The following is a 12,975-nucleotide window of genomic DNA, read 5'->3' as shown; positions in this document are numbered from 1 at the left end:
AAGGATAAGGTTGGTAAATTAGTTAACGAAAGAAACAAGAGTCTGGTATATTAAAGAGTTTAAGGTATTTGAAATTTGTGTCATAGGAAGAATCTAAGAACGTAAAGGTTTAAGACATCTCGTATAGACCCTTGGTTCAGAGTTGAAGGTTGTTTGAATTTTTGCCTTTGAGTTCTATCACGCCCCAAGAGGGTACCCTAGACGTGGACGACACTCGAAGACCATTGCTGGTCCCCAAGAGAACCACCTAGACCAATCACATATCCGTTTATTCAATCAATTAGCGAAAGGATTAAAATAAAGAAATAATTTAGTAGGCAACTCAAATCATTAATTTAGCTCAAGGAAGAAAGGACATAGGCCAACAATTCGAACTCTAATTTATGTCATTAAATAGTTTAACAAGAACAATTTAAGAAAATAAAATATTCAATCGACCCATCACTATCTAGTCTATGAAGCCTCTATCACTACTATCTAATTGGTGCCAATGACATGTTCATGGCTACCTAAAATCAAAATGAAAAGAACTAAACTCAATGAAAGAATAACATAAGTGGTGTCTTCCTAATGTAGGGGAGGACTCACCAATAAGCTAAGTGTGAATAGATCCTCAATGGTGCATATATTGATGATCTCTTAAACCTGTCTCTGCATCATGAAGTGATGCAAGTCCAAATGGACGTCAGTACGTGGAATGTACGAGTATGCAATATGGTAGAATGAAATATGTGTCAAGATAACACAATACCAACTCAAATATTTGAAGTCATAAAGATAAGAGATACTCAATCAAAGTGTCATAAGTCTAAAGTAAGAACACAGTTTAGAAAGAGACCAATCATATACCATCCAATCCAATCATATACAATCCGATCCAATCCAATCATATATGATCTAATCCAATCCAATCCAATCATATACAATCCGATTCAATCTAATCATATACAATCTAATCCAATCCAATCATATACGATCCGATCCAATCCAGTCACATACAATTCGATCCAATCATTTACAATCCAATTCAATCCAATCATTTACAATTCGATCACATACCATCCAATCCAATCATGTACAATCCAATCCAATCCAATCGTATACAATCCAATTACATACCATCCAATCCAATCCAATCATATACAATCAACTCAACAATAAAGTCAAAGGACTCAACTTAATAGATATGCAAATTAGAATTTAGCAATGTTTTATAATTTGTTTCAATCATCTACAATCTCAATCAAACCAGTCATATCATGCACAATCCATTCAGTTTAGGAGTTTCTCTAACTGACAAACATCACCTATGATCTAGTGATGTACAATAAGCCGACGTTGTTTCCACGTCTGGTCAATACTTTGCCAGGGTATGAATGAATCAACCAAACATGGATCTATCAATCAATAAAGTCCTATCATTTCAGGACAATGAAATAGGGAACCATCCGACTTTAACGATCTAATCTCTTCTTACGTTGGCTACGTAGTTAATGAGATTCGAGTATGGACTATACTCTTACCCAATTCGGTGCTCAGTACTCCTTCCAAGACTCAATATACTCACATCTATCAGGTGAGTAAGATACTCAAAATACTCATTTAGTCTCTTTGGACTTATTTTCAAATCAACTCATTTAGTCTCATTAGACTCTTTTCAAAACTCATTCAATCTGGTCTCATTGGACCTTCATTCACAATCAACTTATCTCAATCATCAAACTCTTCTTTTTGAATTTGATATCATCTCAACTCAATGAATGCAGAAAATATTAGATGCATTTAAAATAAATTTTCAACTCCTCAACTCAAACTCAAAATAAATATTTTTATGTAAAAATACTCAACTCGTTTCTACTCAAAATACTCATGTTCAAAAATAATTAAAAGACTTCTCAAACTCAACTCATGCTTAAACTCTTTTTAAATCAAAGATGAAAATAATCATTCTTTAAACTCAAAATAATGTATAAATAATTTATGCAAAAATGTTCACAAATCATTTATTTAAAACTCCTTCTCAAACAATCATTTATACTCATATGACTCCAATCAAATCAAATTATGCAAATCACATAATATGTAGTCACATTAGACTCCAATCCATTTCATCTTAAAACATCATCATCAACATAACCTCTTCATCAATCATTTTTCCTTAGTTAATAAAACATCATTCACCTCATCATTAAACATCATCATTCACATCAACATCAAACATCTTGCTCCAAAATTCTTATTTAATTCTATGTTCAATTTATAGAGATAAAAGAACATTCTAGCTCTACCAAAGTTTCATTTTTATGCCATTCACATTCATAACTATCCCAATTCGTTTTTTTCATTCCAATCAATACATATACACACAAAACCATCAATCTCAACGTCAAGACAATTATGACAAAAAGGAAATCTTATCTTGCGTTCATGTGAATGAATACATGAATTCATACTCTCAACAAAACTCAACTCAAGAACACCATCAATATATATGAATTTATAGACAAAAATTCATTTGTAGTCAATATGTAGCTACGGTTTATGAAATAAATATGAAATATAATTATTTAATAATTCAAGTCATGAAAATCATCAATCAATTAATAGTATATAAAAATATTCTATAGTTTAGGAAAAATTCAAGAAAACCTTCATAGAAGGTTCAATCCTTTCACAATCTTCATCCAACATATCTATGGGGCATATGGAAGAACTCAATCCATTATTTAGGTTATCCTTACATACCTTAAAGTAGATTTTGAAGAAATCTTGATGTTAGATTTTCAATGGGAAGCTTGAATCCTTGAGTTTGAGAGAATTTTATTAGAGATAATTTGAGAGATAAGGGGATGAAGATTAGGGTTCTTTGGAGAGGTAAAAGACTGAAAAATATGATCCAAAACGCGTCCAAGTTGTATATATAGGTATTAAGTAATTTTTCCAAAATACCCCTCCAAAATCTGGAAATCGAGAAAAGTCCGCGACAGGTCCGTGAAGAGGACGTGTCGCGCACCTTTCTGGTCCACAAAAATGAAATCTGGAAAAATTCGTCAAAGTTCACTTCAGGTCCGCGACGTGGACCTGTCGTGGACCCCTCTGTTCAACCAAGCATAGCTTTTGACTCCAAACTGAGAAAAATACAATTTTGGTGGCGTTGGAAAGAAGACTCAAAGACCTTTAATATTATAGGTGATGGAACACCCAATTCATTATATTGTAGGAGATATGGTCATTTGAAGTTGACTCTTATACAGACTCATTCGGAAACTTAGCCGAGAGGAATTCTTTGAACTTGGCTTGGTTTTATGGATACCTTATGACCCTAAATCACATCTAATACACTTAAAATACTTAAGAATTGATACTAACTCATATATACAACTAAGAGTCACCGAGTTCAATCCTACACGCACATGAAGAATGACTCGAGTTTTGGTGGAAAAAAATCCGGGGTGTTACAAGTTCAAATATGATAATGCAATCCAAATTGTTTCTGGACAAATTTACTAAGGGTTTATTAGTGACTTTTACGAAGTTTGGATTTTAATTTGAGTGATAAGCAGTGATATGTGGAAGATGTTGGGTTTTTATGTTATTTTTGATTGTTTGAACTATGATAGATGACTTTATGAAGCTGGAAGTAACTGAGTAAGGATGATTCTTGGCCTGTGTGGAGGCAAGATCTTCTTTTCTTTACGAGATTAAAGGAAAGAAGTTTGATGATGAGAAGCTAAGACGAATTCGTGATATGATCTTGCAATGAGAGGCCAAAGAGGTTGTGATTAATGAGGAAGGTGTCCTAAGGACTAAGGGGCGGGTATGTGTTCCCCGTATTGATAATTTGATTCATAGTCGTAGGTTACTGATGGACTAATATGGTTTTGCGTTGAAATTTTTCTTATGGTTATCATATTACGATTCAAGTTTTAATATATATTGATATGTGTAATTTAAAATTTGGTGTGTTGTATTATATGAAGACCATTAGAGTTATGATATTAGGAGGAATTAATACTTAATCCTAAAACTTGATATTTAGGAATTGATTATAAATTAAGGTGAGTTTTTTTAGTCTAGGCTAGACATATAGCAATAGAGGTGTCCTTAGATTGGTATTCTTATGAAGATTATGTATTTGAACAGATTTGATTATTCACAAGCATTACAATAGGTCAACTTTCGAAGTGATTATTAGATTAATTGAGGCAAGTGGACTTTTAAAACTCCGTTAAATCTTGTAGAATTCCCGAATTTCCTTTCTTGTGTGTGTTGGGGAGTAATGGGAAAGAGGTTGTGGGTTGTTTTCTTACATGAATTAACCTAAGTTAAAAGATAGGGTTAACAAAAAGGCAATGTGTGCTAATCTTGTGATGTGAAAGTGTAAATGCCTTGATTTCGATATGGATGTGTATTTGATGAAAGGCTTTGATAGTTTTATTGTGATTGTGAACTTCTTGAGCTTGTCATTCTTCATTATTATGTGAACATGCCGATTGCAGTTGGTTCTTTAACACTGTGATAAGATGTACATGTTGTGATGCTAAGGTCATTTTCGGTGAGATTGTGTTGTCGAGGCCATTTTCGGCAAGATTGTGTTGCTGAGGTTATTTCCAGTGAGAGTGTGATATCGAGGTCTTTTCCGACGAGAGTGTGTTACCGAGGTCATTTTTGGCGAGAGTGTGATGTTGAGGTATTTTCCGGCGAGAGTGTGATGCCGAGGTCATTTCCGGTGAGAGTGTGATGCCGAGGACTTTTAAGGCGATAGTGTGATGCCAAAGTCATTTTCGACGAGAGTGTGATTCCAGGGTCATTTGCGAAAATTGTGACTGATGCTCGATTATAATTTGTGTATAAGCATCCTTGCATATTTATGTGTGTGTTTGACTTATGTGTTTGATTCGGGTGAAACTTGTGACTTTTGTTTTCTGGTGACTTATTTGTGATTGTGGAACATATTTAAACTATGTATTGTGAAATATAGGTTGGACTGATGTTCCGTGCATGTTGTATTTATGGAGGCTCAGTTGGAATGAAAGTAGTTCTCAAATTTTATTAGATTTGCCTATTTTCACTAGTTGACTTGTTGAGTACCATGTTGTTTGGTACTCACTCTTTGCTTCTACACTTGTGTAGGTTCCCATCCCGGACCATGAGTTTGAGTCTTTCCTTTTCATCCGAGGCTTCAAGGTGATTTTGAGAGGTAGCCGATTGACGTTTGACGATCTCCCTTATCCCTTATGTTATGCTTTGTTCTATTTGAGACACAAACGCATTTGAGACTTGTATTTATTGTGACATTATGTATTTAGTACAGGCTTGACACGTGACAACCTGATTTCGGGGGTTGTTTGAGATTACTAAAGACTTTCGCTTTTGTTTATATCATCTTTTGATTTCTTCCGCATTATTTTCCGCATATGTTGAGTTTAGATTGACTTGTCCTGATGGGATAAGATAAGTGCCTTCACACTCGATTTTAGATCGTGACAGAGAAACTTAAAGTTGTTGTTTCAATAATACAAGTGTGTACTTAAGTGTTATGTTCTCATTTTCAATTTTCATGTTTATAATATTAGACCTTCACCTAATATTTTAAAAGTTTACATTAAATTAATCAAATATTTAAGATATATCAAAAGGATTTTGACAATAATAATCAACGTAGAGTATTGGAGCATATGTTTTAACCTTTACCAACTTTAGAAACTCTTATTCCAATACTTTTCCCCCTAATTTAACAGTCATTTTCGTTGATAATTGAGGAGCAAAAATACATTTTGAATTTGGTTAGCAATCACTACTTGATCATTTGAGGATTAACTAATTCTAGATGTCCTAACCAAAAAGTTGCTAGGTGGATAAATATCAAAGGAGTGTGGTCTAAAGATATAATCTAAAGGGGTTCATAAATGCTATTAAAGGGTTTTGTTTGTCTGTTTCTAAAGAGAGACGATGAGATTTACTTATTGGTTTCAAGTGAATGTAAGTGTTACGTAGAGACATGAAGATGGAGGTTAGTTGTGTAACATAAATTCTAAAATTGGTGTTTATCTAAAGTTAGATTAAAAGACTCGAACACATTTGTACATATAAAATACATATGACATGGTGAAGTTTAATTTTGGAATAAAAAAGTATTCAAATTTTGAGAAATTTCAACAATGTGTCTCAACTGTACTTAAGTCTCAAATGAAAAATTAGAATATCAAATGTAAAAATTGTTGATCACATTTTGAATAACCTCAACCTTAATCCAATGACAAAGGAGTTTGTTTCTTCTTTAAATAATCGTGATTGGATAATTTTCAATAATTTTGTGACAATTGATAAATCTGAGAGTTGATGGTTTCAAAAGTAAATGAAGCGTATAACTTCAAATTTTTATTTGTCGTTAATTCTTCACGATTTAGTTTATTTTGAAGGGTTGTTGAAATTTTTTTATTATTTTTTGTACGTCGATTATTATATTATTTTATTATAGTATTGTTCTGTTACTATATGTTGTTGTTGGATATACCTAATAAAATATTTATTTATTTTAGTCTTCATCATATGTAGAATATCAAAATATTCGGCAAATTTGGCATTGAATCTCTGGATCATATTGACAAATTCATAAACTGCAAATTAATTTGAATTGTGATGAAATGGTTGAAATATATCTATCTGAAATTTAAAAAAATAAAAAAATAATAATAACGAATGCAAGATGATGACTTAAATCAAAATAAGAACAAAAAAAAGTAGAAGCCTTTTAAACCCCAACGTTTAATAAGTAATAATAACAATTAAAAGAAAAAAGAGGCTCCCCTCCCAACTCCCAAGCATAAAAGGAACTCAAAAGTGCGGCTCCACAAACTAATGCCTCATTATCCTAGGATATTTAAAATAACAATTTTTTTATATTTAAGATTTAAAATCAATTAAGAATTTATAAATTTAATACATTCCTTGTTTGAATAAATAACAAAGTTCATTTATTGTTTCCCATAATTAATAATATAACTACACGTTAATATATAGTAATAATAATAATAATCTTCTTAGGATGGAATATTCCATTCACCAATTGTAATTGAATTTAAAGTCATAATTGTTTAACATAGTTCAAAAAATGAACTTAAGAAGTAAAATATTAAATATCAGTCAATTTTAAAGTATTAAATATTTGAAGTTTTTATATCTTAAAATAATAATTAAATGACAATTATTTTTGAGAAAAATAGTGAAAATACGATATTGTCTAAAATAAAGTCTTTTAATAAAGAAAAAACAATTCAATCAAAATTATCAAAGACCTTAATATTTTTGATATAATATAAATAAATAAATAGATAAATTTGAACACAATTATTAACACTTAAAATTATATTATTTTATAATTCAAAACTCATAAAATTGAATTCCGCATCAATAATACCCCATCCAAAAACTTCCTCACGAAGAAGTCAGTGTTTGACATTAATATGCATGTGTGAACACTCATGACGATTGTCTATTGATTATCAACTTAATTACTTCTCACTCAACTTCGCCAAAAGCTTAACATAAATAAGTCAAACATATTAACATTAATTTTCATGTGTGAACACTGACTGAGAAGTAATTAAATTATTTTATCTACAACAATATAATTACCATTTAATAAAATTAATTCTTGCAGGAGGCACGAGGATGACGATATTAGGGTGACGACATATTACAAACGTCACTAACTATATATGTGACCACGTTAATTATTTTTATCTGGCCATTAATCATGGAGTAACTTTCTTGAAATTCTCATTCAAGGTAGCAAAATTGTATAGTAAACTTTTTATTTTATTTTATTTTAATATTAATGAAATCGTTCAACTTATAAATTGTTTAGCAAATCTTCTAAAATTAGCTTATTTTTTAAAATTCTTTTTTTTAAAAAAGTAATTTTGGTGTGCAATAATTTGTGATTGACCAATAAATTTTAAAAACACTTTTGAGCAGTTAGTGTTTGATCGAATTTTGTAAAAATGCTTTTAAGTATATTTTTCTGAAATGTGCTTTTAGAGAATTTTTTTTTTTTTTTTTAGCTTTTGAAAAATAGCTTTTGCTACTATTCAGAAACACTTATTTTCTTTCAAAAGCTTGATCAAACACCTCGTTAATACAACTATTGAAAGGGGCGGGGGGGACATGAATTAAAAACAAAAAGTCATCTTTGAACATCTAATCAATATCTGAACAACCCACTCATTATATATAAGGCTCTCACACTTGTTGACTTCTTGCTATATATACACATATGTATTTATAATACTTCAAGTATATGGTATGGAAATAAATTCATCAGTAGTTGATATGAAAAGGTTAATAGAAGAGTTGAATTGTGGTAAGAAATTCACAAATGAGCTAAGAGAGTTGATCAAGAAACATAAAAATGTTATGTTGGCTGAGGATTTGGTGGGGAAAATTATGACTTCTTTTTCCAAGACACTCTCAATATTACATCAAGTTTCTCCTTGTCAGAAGTACTCAATTGGTACTTTCAACACTTCATCACTAAAAGATGTCAATCAAGAAAGATGCAACAAGAGAAGGTGAGAATCAATGTTTGTGTTGTAGCTAATATTATTACCGTCACACCCTTTATTGTTAGTCTATTGCAAAAGAAAGCACTATAATAAAACAGTCGATGGGCGTTTCCCTTGGAAATCTATCCAAAATTTGAGATTTTCGACAAGGTTTTCATCTAGAAATTTAGATTTTTTCTCGGTCAACCCACTTCATTCACTAGCTTTGTGGACAAATTTATCTGATATTTGATACCTATTGCTAGCTAGTGGTAGATATTATGTGGAATTAGTCGAAGAAGCGTGTGAGTTGGTTCAGACAAAATAACCAGATTTTTCTAGTAGTGATGACACACTCCTAAATTTGTATACAATCAACTTTATACTTCAGATTTTACCATTATTAAGAAATTTCTATAATCAAACAAATATTATGACAGATTTAATGCTACAAGTTTCAAAAGTTTTACAACCACACATATACTATGACATGTCTTAGACCACACATTTCAAAAATCTTCAATTTTTTCCCCTTAAATCCATGCTGATTAAAACCATTCCAATTATTAGTATTAATTTACTAATGATTGGACCAATAAAGCTTCCCTTTGGATTTTCTTGAACATTGGTAAGTCTCATGGAGTTCAATATTTGGTGGTATAAATATGTATGTGTCACTAATAAATCCTTGACAAATATTTTGTACAGAAAAATTTCAGCAACAACCATAAAAGAAGCCTCAAGTTTGGTGGATGATGGCCATGTTTGGAGAAAATATGGCCAGAAAGAAATCCTCAATTCCCCACATCCAAGGTTTAATTTTTTTTCCCAATAAAGCCATTCAATTAATTACATTAATATTGTGATTGACACCTATATATAATTGTATGATTGATATATGCAGGAACTATTATAGATGTACCTATAAATTTGATCAAGGATGTGAAGCAACTAAACAAGTGCAAAGAATCCAAGAAAATCCACCAAGGTTTCGTACCACATACCAAGGTCATCACACATGCAAAATTTATCCTTCAATTTCCCAAATACTCTTTGATTCTTCAACAAATCATAGGGATTCTTCAGTGTTATTGAGTTTCAATTCCAACACAAATAATTATCACCAACCTTATGTTCACTCATTTCATTCAACTTATAAACAAGAGACTCATAAAGGGGAGAGCTCTTCAAATTGCTTCTGCTCTAATGTCGATCAAAGTCAACCATTAAGGTGGTCCAGTTATTGTCAACCGTCTGATGATGGTCCGATTAGAGCAGCATTGTCATCAGGGTCATCCGATCATGGGACCAAAGACTTTTCTTGTACTGCTAATTGTAGTTTGGAGATGGAGATGGATATGATGTTGGGCTCTATTAATTTTGAGGATTTAATATCTTTTGACTTTTGAACAATTGATTTTTCTCCAAAAAGTTGTTATGTACACAATTTGTGTTATATTATGTTGAAGTTACATGCTTTGACGGAGTAACTTTCACTTACCCTCCTTGACCTTTAACGATTGAAAAACAATACTCCTTCCATATTTTGAATAACAACGATAATCCCACTTTTTATTGCATTTCAATCTAACTCAAAATTATTTAAAGGAAAAAAAAAGACTAAACCAAACAAATAAACAAAAATTATTTTATTTTATAGGTCAACTTGCTTCCATGTGGAATTTAGAGATTTAAGAATAGTGTGAACAAGAAAGTAGGATATGCTAAACAATGTTGCTTCCAAGTTCCATTTAATTAATCCAATCATCTTATAGAATTAAAATTTCATCATCATCATCACCATAAGAAGATAAGGATATTATTGTTTAAAAAATGCATGATCATTTGTTGTTTTAAAGTAATGAAGTTAGAAATTTGAAAATAATTTTTAAGTTGAATATATTGATTGATAATTGAAGATGCATTTTTTCCTTTGTTAAGTTAGCTATATAGAATTAACATTTATTATCTATTTGTTGGTAACGTAAGATTCATGAATTTAAATTTTTATGTTATAACTTAAACATTTTTTTAATATAATATTGATGCAGTTTTAAAAACAAATTTTACTTATTAACATTGAATACGCGCTCAACGCACGTGTATAAAAACTATTTTCTATTAGAACACATCTACATTCATGTGTATATATAGCAACATTTGGTAAAATGGATGGCCTTTGAAATCTATATTTTATGGATGGGGATAGTATACAACTTGCACTAATTATGACTAATTAAAAAGCAATCAATTTTAATTATTGCTAAACAGAAGTTGACATTATTTTTGGCAGGTAGTACATGTATGATGACAATATTAAGGTGACAACATATGATAAACATCATCTGCCGTGGGTAACGTTTTGTTAACGCTCGTTTCAGAAAGGAGAATATTTTGCACAGCAAATAATTTTTTTTAAAAAAATTAAATGAAAATATTAATAAATCTACCCTGATTATGTAATAAAAAGTTATATGTGATGGTCACTTTTAAGTCTTGTTAACCATTTAATTAAATTAAGGTTTTTTGTTTGGTTAATGAATAATTAATAAATATTTAATTCCAAGCTCTATTTATTTATTATGCCACGTCATAATTAAAATGGAAATTACACCATCATTATATTATAATTAATAATCTCCTCCTCCTTTTTATATTTTATATTTTATTAGTACGTTTTTCTAATTTGTTAAGATTAGAGAAAATAAATACAAGCATGATGAGAAAGATAATTGATAATTGATAATTGATAATAGATAATAGATAATAGTACTCCACTAAGTTTACTGAAACAAAATCATCATTTATTCCAAATACATAATTTTACTTAGAGAAATTAAACACAAACATTAATATTAATTTCTCACTAACATTGCGTATATCTGCTAATATGAAGTTGTCCAGTTGAATTAATAGTACCTAAGTAGATACCCTTTTTCTGTAATTGCCATACACACATTAAAGTATCATCTGGAACAAATTTTGCTCCATCATGGACGCAATGATCTAAATCATTCCATACATCAATTGTTTTATCATATGGAGTCCATCAAAAGTGAAAAAAATATAAAGTATCAACATCCCAACAAAATTTCCAGCTAAAGTCCTTTCTCACCGGAAGGTATTGAATACCTAGATCTTTGTTACCAGATTGACAATGACGTTTTAGTTGTTGTGAATCTGGAGGAAGATTATTAAAAACGTGCAAATGATATGTATATTGTTCAAAGCACGCAATTGTAATCTTATAAGGGATGATACATAAAAAGAAAATGATCTTCACTAACAAGGGATTCATGTTGGGAGACTTGATGTGCCAATTGAGTAAGAATTTACTCCATTATATAGAAAATTTCTCACCTTTCATTAAATTTGGATAATTAATTAGTAATCTGTAACGACTTGACTTCATCATTAGGAATAGGCCAATGGGGAAGGATTTCGGGCCAAAAAACTTTGGATAGTAACTTCAGAAAAACTTAACCTAGGCCAGACTTGGACGAATTTTGAGTCAGGCGAAGTCTAGGGTGACCACGTGAATGGTGGGAGAGAGAATCTCTAATTTAATTGGATAGACTGATAGCCAAGACGATACGTAGCATTTACGGATTTGCGAAATCGCATTCGGGTGAGTAAAACTCTCGGAATTAGATTTGGCGTGAAGGGTATATTTTAGTACAACTTGGGAAGGGGTGTGTTGTGAAATGGGGGCATGAAGCTCAAACTCCGAGTTCTCTGTTTCTGTGCAATTCGCCAGAATAGGATTTCTCCCTCCAGAGCGGTTCTGCCAGAGAGGGATGGATCCCGCCAGAGCGGGGCAGTCGTGAAAAACCCAGGAATGGTCTTTTTCTGCAAAATCAATTTCTAAAACTTCAACAGGTGACCTAGGGAAAATTCTATTAATTTCCCACGGATTTCCACGCTTAAGGTAAGGATTTTACTCCCTAAATTCATATTTTGATTCCTAGAACCTAGAAGGTATGGTTGGTAATCATTGGGGGAGGGTTTGAACAAAAATATAATGGTGAAAAATAGCCCTAGGGTGGGGTTATGATCAGGGGTTTGGCCTAGGGTGTGAATTGTGCTATATTTCATGATAATTAGGCCATTGTGTTGATCCTTTATATGTATTTACTATCTTCTAGACCAAGAATGAGAAGAACGAACCCCTAAAGGGAAGGCTCTTACATTGTCAGGTTGTTAAAACGTGAATTTGAGGTAGGTGATGGTCAAGTTTCCCGTATGTGTCTATATACTTGTTAAATTGCTTCATGATTTGTATGTGTGTATATGAATAGGGAAACATGCAAGATTATGTGTGAAATGATAACTTGCTGGCCTATTTTATGATGAATTTGTTCTTGGTGATATAAATACTGTAAATACTGAATGCATTTGTGATTGTGGTATGCTTGGATCGGGTGTTACA

The 12,975-nt window shown here is 31.4% G+C and overlaps 1 protein-coding gene across 1 annotated transcript; it reads left to right on the top strand.

The window, feature by feature from the left end:
- Window positions 1–8,288: 8,288 nt before the first annotated feature.
- LOC129877332 (WRKY DNA-binding transcription factor 70-like) lies at window positions 8,289–10,025 on the top strand. The gene is made up of 3 exons (XM_055952828.1): window positions 8,289–8,573; window positions 9,255–9,359; window positions 9,451–10,025. The coding sequence occupies exons 1-3, from the start codon at window positions 8,308–8,310 to the stop codon at window positions 9,953–9,955; spliced, it is 876 nt and encodes a 291-aa protein (XP_055808803.1). The 5' UTR covers window positions 8,289–8,307; the 3' UTR covers window positions 9,956–10,025.
- The last annotated feature ends 2,950 nt before the right edge of the window (window positions 10,026–12,975 follow it).

This window comes from Solanum dulcamara, chromosome 12 (genome assembly GCF_947179165.1).
Source record: "Solanum dulcamara chromosome 12, daSolDulc1.2, whole genome shotgun sequence".
Classification (NCBI taxonomy): domain Eukaryota; kingdom Viridiplantae; phylum Streptophyta; class Magnoliopsida; order Solanales; family Solanaceae; genus Solanum; species Solanum dulcamara.
This window is presented reverse-complemented; position numbering and strand designations above follow the sequence as displayed.

What these genes read in the sequence shown, in the direction of transcription:
- LOC129877332 (XM_055952828.1), top strand. Translation starts at nt 8,308, where the DNA reads ATGGAAATAAATTCATCAGTAGTTGATATGAAAAGGTTAATAGAAGAG. An exon ending in GAAAGATGCAACAAGAGAAG is followed by an intron (nt 8,574 to 9,254) that starts GTGAGAATCAAT and finishes TATTTTGTACAG; the next exon opens with AAAAATTTCAGCAACAACCA. An exon ending in CTCAATTCCCCACATCCAAG is followed by an intron (nt 9,360 to 9,450) that starts GTTTAATTTTTT and finishes TGATATATGCAG; the next exon opens with GAACTATTATAGATGTACCT.